Source organism: Emericellopsis cladophorae, assembly GCF_022114955.1.
Source record: "Emericellopsis cladophorae strain MUM 19.33 chromosome Unknown NODE_36_length_232396_cov_119_016030, whole genome shotgun sequence".
Lineage (NCBI taxonomy): Eukaryota > Fungi > Ascomycota > Sordariomycetes > Hypocreales > Bionectriaceae > Emericellopsis > Emericellopsis cladophorae.
Window position 1 is genome coordinate 79,865 of NW_026250961.1, and position 17,799 is coordinate 97,663.

Sequence of the window (17,799 nt, forward strand, 5' to 3'; positions counted from 1 at the left end):
CCTCGAAAATTGATGGGGATGCCATCTCAGTGCTGCCAAAGCCACAGGCCGCGCCCCGGGACTCGCAGCCAGACTCAGTGTTGCCTGGCAGCACTTTGCAACCCGAGGTCAGCAATCAGCAACTTGTGAAGACGTCTCCGACTCTGCTGGTGGAAGATCAGCAAGGCGAGAAGGGAGATCTGAAAGTTCCAGCTGAGCCGCCGGAGGATGCCCCTCTGCTCAGCGGCGAGACCAGATCAAAATTGAGACTGCGGAGCAAAGCTGTTCAGGGCACGTCAGCTAGTAGTATTGACGGACCCGATATTTTGAAATGCAGCTCAGAAGCCAAGGACGATTCAGAATCACCAAAGAAGTTCAGAATCAAAGTCTCCCAACACCATGAACGGGGCTGTTACTCTTTCAACTGCGATGGCACGGTGGTTCGCAGCCCTGCACTGAAGCGATGCAACTCCCTTGCCGAACTAGAATACTGCGCCACCAAGGACATTTTCACGAGTCACTGCCGACTGGAGCAGGCTTTCGGAGATGGTGAAAATGGGCTGGCTGGCTCGAATCCGGGTGAAATACATGAGACCATGGTTAGATCCTCTACCACCCAGCCCTCGGGTCCTGGCCTGGAGGCCGAGGAAGACAGATCATGTTCAACAGCCGGGGTTACAGCTAGAAAGCAACGTCAGCAAGCCCATTCTTCTTGCCCAAAGCCACAAGGTCGTGGCCATCGTGGACTCCGTAGAAGGCTCTCTTTTTGGAGACCACGAAGCGTTGATGGCACACCGACAGGCTCGTCCTCGAAAATGCACAGCGAAGATGCCACCGTGCCCGTCTTTGCCACCCCGGATCCTACTTATGGGCCTCCATTGAGAGTATCAAAACAGAAGTCAAGATGGATCAAGAGATGGGCCACCAAGGCGTTCCATCTATGCACGAGGAAGAGGTTGTCCGACGGATTGGGTTCAGAGGCCTAGGGCCAAAGGCGATTGTATCTTTCTTTGGCAGGCGAAAGGAGGCCTTTGTGTCTTCACATTAGCATTACATAGCAACAAGTCCACGGCATGTTACCGGGAAAGGTGGTAGGAGGCGGGAATGCCTGGATGGCCAGCATATTACATAACCACCATTGAGGAACCGTTTGTGTCTTCACCTCTCGCGATGTTATCATTGAGGGGAGTACAGTGCTACTACTGACTAGTACTACCGAGCGGAGGTATAAGGCTCCGAGAGAAGACGAGAAGCAGGAGAACGCGGCGGCGCTTCCGCCGGGGGTTGGAGATTGTTTGATGGGTCTCCCCACAGTTCGAGCAACGCTGACCCTCGTGCCATCATCTCACGAAGACGCGAACCACTCAATGAACGGGGCCATGGGCGAGCATTGGGAAAGGACTTGCGCCAAGGGTGCACCGTGGGACTTAAAGATGGGGGCCTCATACCGCATCATGGGACACGTACATACGGAGGAACCAACTCATGATTTAGCCTAAGCGACCGCGACTCCGGGCCGACAATGCATGGATGGCTCAAGGTATAACTACTTGACGGGGCCTCGAGCGCCGCTCACCACCGAGTGTGATCGAACCCGACTCACCAGACGACCACTTCCATTCATGTTCACAGGGACCATGGCAACCTCAAACGACCCGCTGCTCGGGCCAAGCCCCAATGGCCAGCGCTACGAGCTCAACAGCCCGACGGCGCTCCCCGTGGCCAGCGGCTTTCTCTGGAACAAGAGGATGATGGTGCACTCGACGTGCCGGGGGTACTCAACGGCGCAGTTCATGCAGCCTGAGCCTGCCAAATACTCCCACGCGCCCAACATTGAAGCCAAGACCTTTATGCAGCCCGAGCAGAACTACTACGCCCACCACCCTGGTCGTTTCGTGTACATCAAGGACGAGGACACCAATGAACTCTTCTCCGCCCCCTATGAGCCTGTTCGGGGGAAACTGGATCGTTTCAACTTTTCCCACGGCCAGAGCGACCTCCAATGGACGGCCGAGAAGCTCGGCATCCGCGTCGAAATGACGCTGACGCTCACAGTGGACGAGGCGGTCGAGCTATGGTCCGTCAAGGTCACCAATATCTCGGGTCGCTCACGCAACATCAGCGTGTATCCGCACTTTTCCATTGGCTACATGTCGTGGATGAACCAGGGCGCCTCCTATAGGGAAGACCTCGGGGGTGTCGTGGGCACCAGCGTCACGCCTTATCAGAAACCTGAGGACTGGCCCAAGCAGAGGGACTTTAAGGACAAGACGTACTTTTTGTGCGAGAAGCCCCCCGTGGCTTGGGAGGCACGGCAGTCGGCCTTCGAGGGCGAGGGCGGCCTCCACGCGCCGTCGTCCATCCTGGAGGTTCCGCGTCTTTCAAATAGTGATGCCATCTACGAGACGCCTACTGCCGTCGTCCAGTACAGCGAGAAATTGGGGGCCGGCCAGAGGCAAGAGTATCGTTTCATTTTCGGGCCCGCCAAGACCGATGATGAGATCAGGAAGATGCGCAAGGCATGGCTCAGCGCGGAGAGCTTCGCGGCTGCGGCGAGGGACTACCACGGCTATGTGACCGCAGGCGCGGGCTGCCTGCGGATCCAAACGCCCGACAAGGACCTCGATAACTTTGTGAACAACTGGCTGCCCCGTCAGGTGTACTACCACGGCGTGACGAATCGTCTCTCTACGGATCCGCAGACGAGAAACTACATGCAGGACAACATGGGCATGGCATACATCGACCCGGACGTGTGTCGGGAGTCCATCATCACGGCCCTGTCGCAACAAAAAGAGGACGGCTCGATGCCGGACGGCATCCTGCTGGCCGCCGGCGCGACGCTGAAGTACATCAACCAGATCCCCCACACAGATCACTGCGTCTGGCTGCCGGTGGCCCTGGAGCTGTATCTGGGTGAGACGGGTGATTTTGGCATCCTCAAGCAGGATGTGACGGGCGTCAAAAACGAGACGTACACTGTCTTTGACCGCTTCTGCCGCGCAATGGACTGGCTCCTGACGGCGTGCGACGAGCGTGGCCTGAGCTACCTGGCGCAGGGCGACTGGTGCGATCCCATGAACATGGCGGGCATCAAGGGCAAGGGCGTCTCTGGGTGGCTCACGGTAGCAACGGCGTATGCGGCCAGCCTGTGGGCGGACATTTGCGACGAGGTTGGCCAGACAGACCTCGCTGCGTATTTTCGCAATGGCGTGAACCGTTTCAACGCGTCGGCGAACGAGCACCTCTGGGACGGTGAGTGGTTCGCGCGCGGCATCACCGACGACAATGTCAAGTTTGGCGTCGCCGCCGACAAGGAGGGCCGCATCTGGCTGAACCCGCAGGCGTGGTCCATCCTGGGCGGCGCCGCCTCGAGGGAGCAGATTGCCAAGATGCTGCCCCAGGTCGAGAGGCAGCTCGGCACCCCGTACGGCGCCGCCATGTTCGCGCCGCCGTACAGCGGGATGCGCGACGACGTGGGCCGCGTGACGCAAAAGTTCCCCGGAAACGGCGAGAACGGGTCCGTCTACAACCACGCGTCCGTCTTCTACATTCACAGCCTGTACCGCATTGGCGAGGCGGACCGCGCGTACGCGCTCCTGCGCCAGATGATCCCGGGGCCCTCGGATGCGGACTATGTCCAGCGCGGGCAGATGCCCACCTTCATCCCCAACTACTACCGCGGCGCGTACCACGAGCACCCGCGCACAGCGGGCCGATCGAGCCAGCTGTTCAACACGGGCACCGTCTCGTGGGCGTACCGCTCCTTCATCGAGGGTCTCTGCGGCCTGCAGGGCGACAAGGACGGGCTCAAGGTCCAACCGCAGCTGCCGTCGCACTGGGAGGGCATCAAGGTGACGAGGGTGTTCCGGGGCGCCACGCTGGTCTTTGATATGCGCCGGGCCGACGTCGAGACGGTCACGGTGTCGCTTGGCAAGGAGGTCCTGCCCGAAGCGCGGGTGACGGGGTTCAAGGAGGGCGAGACACTCGAACTGTCGGTTGCTGTGCCCAGGGCGCATTAAGCATGGGTGCTTGAGGCTACTAGACAGACAATGACTCTAGACTCATGCATGCAAATGCTGCATGCCCTTTTTTCTTTTTTTCTTCTTTTTTCTAAAGAAAAAAACCTTGCTCGCCAATGAGGGATCAATTACCTGATGTCTCGGGGTTCCGGTTTGACTAGGCATCTGAGACGTCGTGGGGTTTCACCTGGCGCGGGCTAGATTGCCGGCCCCTGGCAAAACTAGACGCCCTGCGTTTGAACCTATAATTCATCTTGTCATTAGTAGCGGCTATTTCGATTTCGATTCCAACTTTGAGGGGAACGCGTGGGGCTTGCCACGTTGAAAACTTGAACTTGAGACGTCTGAGAATCTGACCTGAAGACGACATCGGACGCAGCTGCAGCGAAGGGGGGTCCTTGGGGCCACGATGACGATGAGCTGCTCGTGAATAAAAGGAGAAGCAAGAAGCACACATTTCGAGAAGACGGACAAGCCGGCCTTCACCTTCTCATCCTTGTCCCCAACAACAACTTTGCTTTGTTACTCCCGCAGCTGGCCTGCCTTTCGCTTCGATTCTATCTTTAATTCTTCGGTACCGATTTACGATTTGGACATATTACTCTCAAACGCCACGATGAAGCCAGCCGGTCTTTTCCTCACTTTCCTCACGGCGGCCAACGCCAAGTTCCTGTACGGACGCCAGGTGTTCTCCGTCACCAACTACGATGACCTCTCCATCTCGGGTGGCGTAGCAGGCAACGCTGCTGAGGAGGCCTTCTCTCTTCTGCGCGGTCCATTGCCCGCCAACCCGGAGGACGTGTCTTCCGACGACCTGGACTTTCTGGACAGCGTCAACTCCATTTGCAACGACGCCGAAAAGGAGGCGTTCAACCCTGCCATTGAGGCTGCCGAGGGTGAGGAGGCCGATGCTCTGCAGGTAAGTCTCCGCCTCTTTGTTACCCCCCGTGATGACAGTGCATGTTTGCTGACCGCAATGGTTCGACAGCGCGGCAAGATCAAGAACAAGGTGCTCAAGTTGACGGCCACCATGCTCAAGCTCACGGCGCAGGCTGCGCAGGGCCAAGATGTGGCCGCGAGGCTCGAGGAGGAGAACCAGAAGCTGCAGAACAATATTCAACAGGACGAGGAGGCTGCTGGTTTGCCGTCGACATTTTTGAGTTTCGATGCTACCACGGAGTAACGAGACACGACTCGAGTGAACGAAGAATGGGATCACGAAGGTATCTCATGGCTGCGACGTCCATGGTGGTGTCCTATTTAGTTCATTAGCTGCATTGGAGCGACCCAGCAAGTATTTGCTGCAATCAATTGCAAAATTCCGATGAGCGGCTGCATCACACAATGTCGAGGATCGTGACTGCCAGCAGACAAAGAGTACCCTTGTTCGGGGCAGTGTGTACCTCTTAGTCACAAGCCACACTTTGCATTGCCAAAATCAGTAGCATCAGAGTTGAAAGTTGGGGTCCGATCTTGCCCAAGGAACCAAGGACAGCATGCAAGATGCATATGACATGTGCAGGGAGTCGGCACATGTTTTCTCGGGCGCGTAAGCTGGGCTTTCCTTGAATGTGTCGATCGGTCTCACGGTTCATCAGGAGTCTGGCGGGCGACGCTCAGGGATCAACACAGTGACGAGTGACATACCTTCCACCGAAGCCGGCCAGGATGCCCTTGAGTGCGTCGGTGATATCGCCTCGCCTCGATCGGCGTTACTGGCAACTTGTTGGGTAGGCTGCCAAAGTTGAATGGTTGCGCATGCTCGTGAGGGTCACCAGCTGCACCAACGTGTACATACTTGTACATGCATGGGCGACGCACGCAGCGACAAGCCCAAGCGCTTCGACCCGCACAGCGGTTCGGGTTCGCTGGGCTGTTGGCTGGAGAGAAGAGTCTGTGTCGCTGGTTGGTAGGATGTCAACGAGAAGAAGTTCCAGAGTGAGCGGATGTTGAATTGTTGGCGGAGATAAACCGTGAACCGTGAAGGTAGCAACCAACGTTAGCGCGGACTCGTGGAAGGAGCAACTGGACTGGATCCACGGCTGTTCTAGAAGGGACGGCTGGCTACCCGTGGGCCGTGATTAGCACGTCTAGGCGGGCATACCTCAGGTAATTAAGTATTTACGCACAGCCACTCCTATCACCACCACCATCGCCAACAGAATTATCCTCGGTCGGCCGGTGTCTCACTTTCCTTCATCTTGCAGTTTAGAATACAACCGACAAGCTATCACGCCTGCGCGGCACACATGGCACACATTCCGACCTTTCTACTTGTACCGCATCGTCCACACTAAGCTTAGCCATCCATACGCCTCGGCACCTGTACCTCTCATCGAAAATCCTCCATCCGCGTCTTGATAAATCTGCCATGGCCTTGTGCAGCTCCCGAAAGCGCTGACACCCGCCGCACTTACGTCGTCCATCTATGACCCGAGGTCGTCTTCAACATCATGGCCGGTGACGGCTCAACAGACAGGGTTCGATCGCAACCTGACGCAACCCCTTTCGACCGCCTGCCAGACGAGATAATCGAGCAGTAAGATGCTCCGTTGCTACTCAAGACGAAGAAGCCGCGCGCTAACCATGACCCGCGCTTTAGAATCCTTACAGTTGCCGACGCCAACGGCTTTGCCTCGCTCGTTCTACTCAATCGAAAATGGCGTTCGATTGCCCAGCACGCCCACATCTATCTTCACCACCTGGCTCAGTGCCCTTCCTTTGCCGCCAACAAGACCACCCTACCCACTGTCGATGACGATAACCTACCCACTCTGCGTCGCCTATTCACACGCCAGGCGAAGCTCAACCTATTCGATGCATATACCCGGCCACATGAGACAATCGTCAAGCTTGTCTCAACCTCGATTAGCTCCTCGTCATGTCCCGGTGGCGAGGGCATGCATTTCAGCGCTTCGCCACGCTGCCAACTGCTGCTGGCCTACAACTCGGCGCGTATCTTCGTCCTCGATGTTCGAGGCGAAGCACCCTTGGTGAATCGTGAATTCAAGGTCTCAAGGAGGCCTATCGCTGCATGTATCAAGGATGATGGGTCGTTACTTGCTGTGCTCTCCACCGAACTACAGGTGGACCTGTACGATCTTGGCGTCTCACCACCCCGACGGAGGCAGGCCATCATCCTCGACAATACCCCTCGAACGATTGCCCTCTCGCCCTGCGGCTCTGTGCTCGCGGCTGCTTATGAGGGCGGCATTGAAGTCTCGTCCATCGACGCTGGCGCCTTGCCGTCCCAGAAGCGCTCTGTCAAATGCGATCCGGTCGACTCCTTAGCCTTCTCCTACGATGGAACCCAGATCGTCGGGACGACGACGCAGTCGCAACCGCCCAACACAGTCATCATCACGGCACCATACTACGACCCTGGAAATCTCCTGACGGACGACAGTGTCAGCTCCATGTGGACCACGTCAATCCTCTTTCCCACATCGAGCCGTGATTGCAGCCACGCTGTTTTGCTCCAGGATGGAAGTGGCGAGGAAGCAAGCTGGTCATTTGCCTATGACGGCAATTTCGAGGCGTTTCGCGCGGTACGGATCGATGACCTACGGAACGGTACGACCTACTTCACCGGGCCTGCGCCCAAGCCGCACTCACAAGCCAAACTGCTTCCTTCAACCTTGCCTGGAGCCACATACAAGGGCGACCTTGTGGCAGCAGGCTTGCATTCACAGGAAGTTTGGATCTATGGTGTGCCCGAGAATTTAGATGCAGTGCCCGAGCTACGTGAAGGCGCGCACGGGCTGGGCAGGAATAACAGTGAGCGCAGTAGCGTCTCACGACGACTCTCCTCGCGTGGCTGCGATGCAAACGACGTGCGCCAGCCGCAGTGGCAGATACTTTGTGACAAACTGCGCAACACACTCGTATCTGGCGCCAAGGTGGTGGATCTCCCCGGGGTGAGCAATGTGAAATGGGTTAGCGGTCTGTATGACAGCGCTGTTAAGGAGCGCTTGCTCGTCACAGCCAAAGGAGTCATGGGGCCCAGGTTGATCAGCGATGAGGAGGACATTGACTTTGTGGACGGTGGTAGGGTCGCTTTCCTGGATTTCGATTATGGCCCCTCCAATGGTCGGCGGACCGAGCTTAGCATGGAGGTGGGCACCGACGACGCGGAACCCCTGGAGGAGGAGCGCCGTGACATGGAAACAGAGGTCGCCATTGTTCGACGACGCACCGTCGCACAGCAACGCCGTGGACGCACTGCTGTGCTGCGCGCTGCTACGACAGCGCGTGACAGGCCTGGTCCTGCTGGACCGCACGCGCTCGGCACTTCTTCCGAAGAGGCAGACGATGATGACCCCCTGAGGCCCAGGAAAATCGGTGCGAACCCAGCCACGAATGCGGTGGATGAATTCGCAGATGACCCTGACGTGGCCACTATCGAGGAACAGGAGGCGATGGAGTCTCCTTACGCGCACGCCAGTCCTCGATCTGCGCCAACGCTACGTCGTGCAGCTACAGCGGCTGCTGTCAATCAGAGGCTAAACCCTCGTCTCGCCGACGGCCGGCCAATTGAGTACCGTCGTGCTGATGGGCGGCGCGAGCATCCTCACGAGAGTGATGCTGACAATTGGGTTCCTCCTCCACCACCGTACCAGAAGGACGATCCTGGCGAGATGCCCAGTTTCATGCGAGGTCCAGCTGTGAAGCCTATGGAGCCGCCTCTGGTGCCGGCGGTGCCGGCGGCGACCAGGTTCGACGCTCTCGCCAGAGCTCGAGGTCAGCATGAGCATCGTGACTCTTTAGCACGATCTTCTACGCGATTTGGTCAGTTGGGGAATCTCATCTCGCCATCCGCGCGGCCCACGTTGCAGCACTATCGTTCAGCCAGTGACTCGACCACAATCAGCAGACCACCTGCGGACGACACCACAGCACGCCCACGGTCAAGCCCATCGACACGTGTCGAGACAGAAGATATATATGAGGTCTCGCCACCAGCTTCACCGACCGTCGACCCTCGACAGATGGGACTCACTTCCTCTGAGTCTCGACAGGCGTCATGGTCGACGATTGGCCCAGTAGACTCAGTCCACATGGAGTCTGCCCAACCTCAGCCGGTCATCGTAGCAGAGCCCCAAGAGATTACGCCTCCCTCGCCACATGAGCCTGATGAGACCGCTGGCTCGCCAATATTGATACTGTCAACTCCAGGTTTACCCAAAACCAATACTATGCCACTCCCACAGACGAACGATGAGCCCCGGGCTAGACGCCTTTCCAACGCTCAGACATGGCCAGCAGGTCCGGGGCCAGAGGCTTCGCAAGTACAGCATGCGAGTGCTGTTCCTGTGCCCGTTAACCCTTTGTCTGCGCCGGGCCTCCAGCCTTCTACGAGTGAAATGCCCATACTGCCACCAGCACCCAGTTCTGGGCAAATGGCCAGCTTGAATAAGAGAATCAGTCAGGGCAACCCCCGCAGATTGTCGGGTGGCTGGTACGGACCTCAGTCGGGCGGACAGATGGTCAGCAAACGGCAGAGCTCCCAGTCCATGCACCGACCTCAAACAGACCTTCCGCCCTTACACACAGCCCCTGCGGCAACATCCTCGTGGACTGCGCCCGAGCCACCTATGATCATCAGCACCCCGCGAGGTGTCAGCGGAGCTTTCGACCCGCCTGACCGGCAAGCCTCCACCCGCCGGACGGAGACACCTATTGTAGCGCCTGTTCCTCGCCATCCTCGTCCAGGGCCTGGCTCAAGCACGAGGCCGACGGTAGAGCGCCTCGAGACCATCTATAGCATCGCAGCTTCCACAACGTCACAAACCCAGCAGCAGGCGCCGCGACGCCGTCTGTTGGCACCTTTCCGTCGCTCTCCGTCTGTCTCCCCTGGCGTGCCTGTGGGTGTGGCCCGCAACGGCAGCCGCGCTGAGCGGAGTGCAGCCCTCAACATCCGTGAGGCCAAGAAACGAGGCTGGGGCCCCAGCAAATCACGAAAGAAGAAGAAGAGAAAGGATGTCGAAGCAGCAAGCAGTACCGGGTGGACGGATGTCTCTACCACAACAGCACTCCGCGAAAGTTTGAAGGACAAGAAATGTGTGGTTATGTGATTTGAGCTTGTCTCGATTTTCTTTTGTCAGTCCTTTTTCTTTATTGGGAATATTCAGCGATTTGGGGTATTCACATGAAGCGTTCTTTGGCATAGCGATGACACAACAAATTGGCGACATCGATACTTTCGTTTGCATATGGACGCGGAGAGAGAAATATATCATCTTACAGTATTAATCAAGTGCGGCAACCAGAAAAAATGTACATAAACCTTGAATCCATTTGTCTAAAGTCAGAAGCCACCAACGCCTAGCTACCATTTGTTTCCCACCCTGAACCAGCATTACATGCGTCTATATGGTATACCTTTGGCGACATAACAAGAGAAAAGGAAAGAAGCTGCTAACCAGAGTAGCTTCATATCCTTTTGGGCGTACGGTTTGTGGGGACATAGGACCTCTCACTCCCGACCCCCTCGAGGTCAGCTTGATGCATGAGATCCGAGAAGCGCGTCCGCCTGTCCTCCGCCGAGGCGTCCTGCACAACGAACTGCGGATCGGTAAAGACATTGATGCTCTCGGTGGAGTGGTTGGGTGTGGTGAGCATAATGTGCCTCGCTGTCTCGGGGTGGAGGTGGCGCGACGCCGTAGGCCGCATCGAGCGGATTGGGGCGAGCTTTGAGGAGGAGACTGTACCCGTGCGGATGGGTTTGCAGGCGGAGGATGCGTTGGAGGGTGTCCTCGGCAGAGTGTCACTTATGGACGGATTGGGCGAGCCGTTGGCGAAGGCGTTTGGTATCGAGTCACGGCGTCTCTCGTGGTGGTGGTCATGATGATGGTGAGGATTAGTGAGGCTGCGGCCGGACACGGACCGGCCGAGGAGACCGAGGCCGTCGACGCGCGGTGCCTCACGGGGTGTGCAGATGGGAATGTCCTCGAATGAATCGCGTTTTGGGTAGCTGATGAAGCGAGGGTTGATGGGCTGCGTGGCGCTCATGTTGGAGGGCTGCCGGCTGTGGCCTCCTCTTGATGATGGTACCGCCAGGGTTGCCATGGCTGGCTTGGGTGCGGATGGAGAAGGCTTGGGGTTCCGCTTGGCGTTTCGGCGGACGCAGATGAAGAGAATGACAGCTAGGATGACGAGGATGCCACAGGCGCCCACAACACCGCCGACGATAGCGGTGATGTCCGGGCCGCCATCCTTCTTGGTATCGGCTTCCTCTGCCTCGTCACTGGATGATGTCGGCTTTGAAGACGCAGTCTCGGTGTCCGTGGGCTCTGAAGCTGGGTTGGTGGTAGGTGATGTGGCTGCTGTTGTTGTCGAGGAGCCCTTGTCATCGTCTTGCTGCTTCTTCTTGGGCTTTTCTGACTGATCCTTGTTCATCCGGCATTCCTTGCCGTCGTCCCCTTCTTCGCAGCTGAAGCCGTGCGGACAGCAGTGGTTATCACCGCACTTCTCCAACGGGACGTCGAAGACGGTCGTCTTGAGGGGGATCCGAAAGTCCTTTTCCGCGTCCTGCCCGTTGAGGTTGCAGGTGATGGGCGCCATGCCTTCGCAATTACTGCCCTCGGGACAGCATAGGGCAGTAGTGCCGCCGGCGAGCGAGAGACACTTCGTGTCTTCTTGGCAGCAGAAGTAGTCTGGGAAGTCGTTGCCGCAGGACTCGAAGCCATCGGCTGGGCAGCTCTGTTGGCGAGCGAAGAGCGATGCCCCCGGTATGGCGGACGATGTTGTCGAGGTTATGAATGTGAGCAGCAGAAAGCTCACTGATGGCGTTGATGGCCGGAGCATTTTGCGGTATGCTCTTGCAGTTGAGATTTGATGAGATGGCGTGAGGAATTATGAGGCTGATGATATGAGCTATGCCCGCGCGTATCGTTTCCTAGTTCTAGGTAGGTTGAGGTTGGTTCGATCAATATGCAGGTCGAGCACGATTAGACTTGGTCCGCGAAAGACGAGGAACCAACAGTATGAAGAAGGGAGGTGGGCGGCCCAGATTTGTTGGTCTTCACAAACAAGGGCGAACCAGCGCGCTGTTCTTCGTTTCCGGCGGTTTGTTTTCTTCTTGTTTGAAGGCGAATTGTTCAAGGCGACAGAACAGCAGAGTACATGAGAGAATCACCAGTGACCGGACAAAGGAGATAGACGAGTGTAAGGAAATGACAAAGAGAGGAGGAAAGAGAGAAAGGATTGACTGATGGAAGAGAGCGCGTGCTTCCCACGTTAGTGAAGACTTCTCATCCCAGTCCATCATTGATCGTGGCTTCGGGATGCCGCACATGCGACCAGGCTAGTAGCCGCCGACACGATCAGGTTTTGCCCCGTCATTCATTCACTGTCGTCCTCCCGATGGACGGAAATGGAGGCACTAGACTGATTGCTGCGCGGCGGAAGGACTCCACGGAGACCATTGGGTAGGCCATGGCGAAGGCAGTCTGCTACGCGACTGGCAATGGTGGTTGTCGCGGTAGACGCCAGGTGAGGTCGAGATGATAGGCCACGGAGGGATCCTGGCGGTTAGGCACGGATTGGGCGGTTGCAGCGTCGCGGCTGGAAATGTGCGGCGCCAATCATGTCGCCAGGGTCGTCGTCAGTCCAGGGCAACAGACGCTGGCTGCCTGTGTCCTCTTGCTCGGCATGTTTTGATTATTTTCATCCAAACTGATGAGGGAGAATCAGCGGAGGGAATGAAGGATACCTCCCTAGGCAGTTGCCAGTGATGCTTGGAGCCTTGAGCTGACTAATCAGACCATTGTTCCCCATCTGGATTAGCGTCATCTTTTAAGCCTGTGCTGCTCCAACCCTCCAAATACCCTACAGCAAAAACCTTGTCGATGATCTGGACAACTTGCACAATCGGTCCCTGATCAACCAGGTACGTCATCTCAAGAAGCTAAAGACAGTTTACAAAAGAATGGATACTGAACCCTTAACTGTCTGTTCCCTCTATATCTTTCAGCTTTTCCGGCCGACCACCTGGCGGTTTCAGCCAGCCTCCCCCAACCCCAACGAGATCAGAAGACCATGGTCCAAAATGCCTCTCCTATTCATCGTCGCCTATCAAGTGAATTTCCAAGCCCTTGACCAAGACAGAAAACATGGCACACAGAGAGGGGCAGACATAGTGGCACTACACACTTGGGTCATTTGACTTACGTGCCACTCTGGCGGTGAGGCTTCCTTCCCCCACGATGACTCTTCTTGCTCGCAGGCAGGCAGGCAGGCAGGACATTTAGACCCATGCTCGAGAGGGTGTGTGTTGAGTATCAGAATATTCCTGCACTGTATCGTAAAAGAGAGTCCAGAAGGTCCATTCTGAAGAGAGGATCCCACGCTGGACATTGTACACCATTTCTCCCTGCAAGTGCTCTCCCACATTCATGTCGGCCCCCGCCACCTGGCGCCGTGTAAGTCAAAGTTGGACGCGAATGCCACTATGCGTACAGCCTGCTGTAATGCAGTGTACCATGCATGAATTTCCTATAGAAGTAACATTTCCGTGGGACATATGCTGGCAAACGAGAGGACAAGGGACCTTGCAGTCGTATGCTGCCCTGCTACGTCGCACAGCGTCCTGGAGGTCGCAGTGCAGCAACGACCTCCAGGAAGAGCCCGCCGACACTGCTCATAGCCTAAAGTCTGTCTGTACTTCACAAGATAGCAGAGAAGAATATGGTTATCGGTAATGGTGGGGTATCTTGTTTCGCCTCACTATATCCTAGCTATGGAAGATTGATTCCCTGAGACATCCAGCCTCGCCCAGCCCGGAGCGGGAAAAAAAGAATTGAAAATGCACCGCTCTCAGAGCCCAAGGTGTCCGTCCCAAAATGCAAACCCGAAGGAACCCAAAAACCTGCACGAGTCCGGTATTGTCCACGACTCGGCCTCCTGTTGCGCCATGTACGCCTTTCGTCCCTCTCTCGGAGAGTGCCTATGGAATGCGTGTATATATGGAGATGTGGAAAAGAAAAATGCCCAGTCCAGCGGGTGATAATGTCCCGCATGCAGAAATGATGAAAAAGAAACCCGTCATTCTCCCGTTCCCACGTAGCCCATCAAGAGTGTTGTCGTCGTGTCTCTCAGTCCTCTTTAATCATTGGTGAAAGTTCCCCCGTTTCGCCTCCGCTGGCCTTGCGGCGTGCTCTAAAACCCAGCCCAGTGGGTATCATATGCGTAAATGCAAGAACAGAACTCAAATAGAAGAAGAAGAATAGAAGAATAGAAGAAAGGAAGACGATCCTTAGATCATGAGGAAATCCCAGCCCTTGGAGCGCATGACGTCTCGCCAGTGGACGTGCGATGAGTGACCATCCGAGGCAGTGGAACCAGGCGTGCTCGCCATGGACGTGATGTCGTTTTGCAACCACGTCTCGCGAAGCACGGCGCTCATGCGACCGAATGAGCCGCAGGTGGCCGCATCACCGAGCTGACTGACGCGGTCCTCAAAGAAGGCGCGGAAGCTGCTGTTGGGCAGGCTGATGGAGCCGCCCATGAGGTAGACCCAGGTCATGCTTCGGTCGTAGCCGTTGGGGCCCGAGGGGATGGTCTCGAGCACCTCGGTCAGCTTCTCGACAAGGTTCATGGGCGAGTGCTGATGGGGGCTGAAGCCAGGCACGAGGCTGCACAGGTAGATGCGCGCCGCGGTGCGGAAGGCCGTAGTCATGTTCTTGGACAGCTGCTTGGGCGAGAGGCTGCCGTTGGCGTTGAAGGGCAGCTTGAGAACCTCGATGCCCATCTCAGTGAGGCTGATTTGCTCGCCAAGGCACGAGACGTGCTGGCAGAGGGAGAGGTCGCTCAACATGCCCGCCGACTTGAGAGACTCGAGGCAGGCAATCTCCGAGATGAGGTACATGACGCGGTCCTCGCATCCCATGAGCTCACGCAAACCCAGGTGGTGGTTGACTTGCGATAGGTGCTTTTCGCGGTAGGCGTGCGCAAAGGTGGGCGAAACGCCCTGCATGGACGCTCCCAAAATGTCAATCCAAGCGGTGAGGGTCATATTGAAAGGTGTCTGGGCCATCTGTTGCACAGGATCCGAGATGATCTGTGTAAGGCCAAGCTTTTGGACCAGGTTGATGGCCGCTTGGAAGTGCTGGTGCCAGGGGATGTCGAGCAGACCATCGTCCGATCGGCCCACGACGCACTGGAAGAAGATGAGTGCCAGTGTGGCTTCCAGGATCTGTTGGTGGTTCTCGTCGCGCTTGAGGGCCTCGCAGAGCGACCAGATGGTGGCGTAGCGATGGCGCATAATATCCTCGTCAATCTCCTCGCTCACGGCGTTGACTTGGCCTTTGAGGTGCTGGGCGGCAATGCTCAGGCAGCAGTGAAGGTAGACCTTGTTGGATTGCAAGGCCGGGAGAACCAAATCGGAGCCGACCGAGCCATGCTGGTTCGACTCGAGGATAGGGAACAAGGTGGGAAGAACAGACTGGATGAAGTGGTCGAACAGGCGCTGGTCGTTCTCCTCGAGTTCAATCTTGGCATCAGTGGAGGTGTTATGGGCAAAGTCAAAGAAGTTGACATTGAGAGCCTCCTCTGACAGCGACTCTTTCCGCTCATGGCGGGTGTGCTCAATCCAGCCGCTCTCAAGAGGGTCACACTGCAGAGCTGTGCCTGGTGGCGGTGGTGTCTGGAACGTGCTGAATGTGGAGACGTGCGACTCCTTCATGGTGGGCACATTGTCGACAAACATCTGCCTTTCTGTCTTGACGTCAATCTCGTAAGGGGAGAACTGGCCCTGGGCAAAGATGAACTCGGGCGGTAATTGCGCGTTGTAGGCGCCATAGTGCCCTACGGACGGAGGGGTGTTGAAGTTGAAGCCGTTGGAGAAGTGGGAGTCAATGGAAGCCGAGCGGTTTCGATCCAACGGGTCTGTGCCCGAAGCCGAGGTGGGCAGTGAATGTGACAGGCCAGGAGGAGAGCTCATGGAGGATGAGATGGAGTGCGCCGACTTCTCTGAGAGCTTCTTGCGCTTGATGATGTTCTTGATGTCCTCCTTGTGCTGGCGGCGGGCATCGTTGTTACTCCACCAGATCGGTCGCTTGTACTCGCATTGGAGACCGAGATGCTTGCAAGCGGTGCACATAGGGTTCCCCTCATCGCACTTCTTCCGTCGTAATCTGCAAGTGTAGCAGCCTAGACAGTGGCATGGTCAGCTTCCAGATGGGGGCTCGCGTGTGAGTGATGAAGAGAGTGTACGAACCTGTCCTTGAACGACGGTGCATCTGTGACTTTGACTTTGCACTGTTGTTGGCAGCGCCAGTGCAGGTGTCGCCTTTGGTAGTAGCGTTTTTGGCATTGCCAGTCTTGGAGGCCATCTTGGCCTTTGCAGACTGCGCAACAGCCATGTTGGCTACGGGTCCGGAAGCTCTGATTGTCGTGGCTTTGCGATGGCTGGGGGGCATGGTTGACATTTGTATGATAGCTCTGCTGCTTCGACGGGCCTGCAGCACCGGACTCGAAGGGACCTCCCGAATCGAGTACTTGGGGTGGGTGTGTGTATGGGGGAGATTGAGAAGAGGGGGGGTGCGGTACTGTGTGGTCGAGAGCAGCACACTGTACGGTGGAGTCGACAAGGAGCGGGAGCAAAAGGTGCTAGAGTTGCTGGGGTCCGCCGCCAGTCGACAAGGGGCTCGCGCACGTAGCCAAGAGGAGGACTGCGAGGTAAAGCAGACTCAGAGGTCGAGAACAGACAGTGCCGTGTCCGTGTCCTTGCGTGGCGGGGTGGCTGAGGTGACGAGTGATATTAGGAAATTAAAAATGTCGGCCGTTGGGATCTGCTCCTCGTCTGAGCAGCTGACGATTGGACGCAGTCAAATCAAATGATATAGCAGGGCGAGTTATCGTATCAAACGGCTCGTGGGGTCCAGCCTGCTGCGAAACAAATGTGTCCTGACGAGTGCCGAGGACTCTGTTGTAGTAGTGAATGAGTGGATGTCTGTTTCCAGGTAAACAAGTCCAGCTTGTCTTTTTGGCGATGGAACAGAGAGGATGGTCTGGGGGGAGGCGGGTAGGAAGGGAAAAGGGAATAAAAAAAAAAAGAGGAAGAGGCGACGACGACACCACAGCTCCTCACCTTGCGATACGTTGCGAGAAGGAAAAGAGGGCAAAATGACCCGTGGACGAGGCCAAAGTCTTATATCACGGCCGCCTTCCTCGAGGCCCAAGGCCAATCTCGACGACCGTGATGCCGCCTGGTAATCTGGGCTAAATGTTGCTATTTTGGTCCCGAGCTCCATATGCCGACCTTGCCTCATTGGTGCATCTCACTCAACTGCATCTGCTGCGTGCGCGACTGCGCTTAGAGAAACCAATGAGGCTGGGCCGCCGTATGGGCCGGCTGGCCAGGACGCTCTCGGTGCTCTCCACTCTGGATGAGGAGAAATGCAAAAGGCATATGCAGTCAAGGTTAGCTTGCAGCAGCCGTAGAGGAAAGTCGCGCACTGATCCAACAGTCAGTACGGAGTAGACGTGGAATGTCCGACCTGGACATTCATTATCGTGAGCTACCGGTCTTTAGGAGCTGCCAGTCGGAGATCTGGATAACATGATCCGAAGGAATTGTCCACTGGACATTCGTGGGAGCAGAACTCCGACCCTGTCTACTAGTAGTCAGACCTCTCCAGTCGCTATTGCGTGCAACAAAGACCTGCAAGCAGCCTTCGATGCTACTGTGGCTTATTGGTGCACTCCATGTCTGTTGCCGTTGCTAGGATATTTTGGTGTATTGTCTGTACTAGTGATGCTGCATGCTTGTGTTCATGCGGCTAGCAGAGCTGCGTGA

At 56.6% G+C, this 17,799-nt stretch overlaps 5 protein-coding genes across 5 annotated transcripts; 3 read left to right on the forward strand and 2 right to left on the reverse strand.

The window, feature by feature from the left end:
* Window positions 1-1,601: 1,601 nt before the first annotated feature.
* J7T54_000054 (diacetylchitobiose phosphorylase-like protein) lies at window positions 1,602-4,001 on the forward strand (the record flags this gene model as incomplete). Its single annotated transcript, XM_051507799.1, has 1 exon — window positions 1,602-4,001. One exon carries the CDS (start codon window positions 1,602-1,604, stop codon window positions 3,999-4,001), a length of 2,400 nt encoding a protein of 799 aa, XP_051361004.1.
* A 616-nt stretch (window positions 4,002-4,617) lies between these two features.
* On the forward strand, window positions 4,618-5,184 carry J7T54_000055 (small secreted protein; the record flags this gene model as incomplete). The annotated part of the gene is made up of 2 exons (XM_051507800.1): window positions 4,618-4,920; window positions 4,990-5,184. 2 exons carry the CDS (start codon window positions 4,618-4,620, stop codon window positions 5,182-5,184), a joined length of 498 nt encoding a protein of 165 aa, XP_051361005.1.
* Window positions 5,185-6,454: 1,270 nt separating this feature from the next.
* Window positions 6,455-10,075, forward strand: J7T54_000056 (uncharacterized protein; the record flags this gene model as incomplete). Its single annotated transcript, XM_051507801.1, has 2 exons — window positions 6,455-6,540; window positions 6,604-10,075. The coding sequence occupies 2 exons, from the start codon at window positions 6,455-6,457 to the stop codon at window positions 10,073-10,075; spliced, it is 3,558 nt and encodes a 1,185-aa protein (XP_051361006.1).
* A 358-nt stretch (window positions 10,076-10,433) lies between these two features.
* On the reverse strand, window positions 10,434-11,807 carry J7T54_000057 (uncharacterized protein; the record flags this gene model as incomplete). Its single annotated transcript, XM_051507802.1, has 1 exon — window positions 10,434-11,807. One exon carries the CDS (start codon window positions 11,805-11,807, stop codon window positions 10,434-10,436), a length of 1,374 nt encoding a protein of 457 aa, XP_051361007.1.
* A 2,449-nt stretch (window positions 11,808-14,256) lies between these two features.
* Window positions 14,257-16,420, reverse strand: J7T54_000058 (Transcriptional regulatory protein-like protein; the record flags this gene model as incomplete). The annotated part of the gene is made up of 2 exons (XM_051507804.1): window positions 14,257-16,151; window positions 16,219-16,420. The coding sequence occupies 2 exons, from the start codon at window positions 16,418-16,420 to the stop codon at window positions 14,257-14,259; spliced, it is 2,097 nt and encodes a 698-aa protein (XP_051361008.1).
* Between the last annotated feature and the right edge of the window lie 1,379 nt (window positions 16,421-17,799).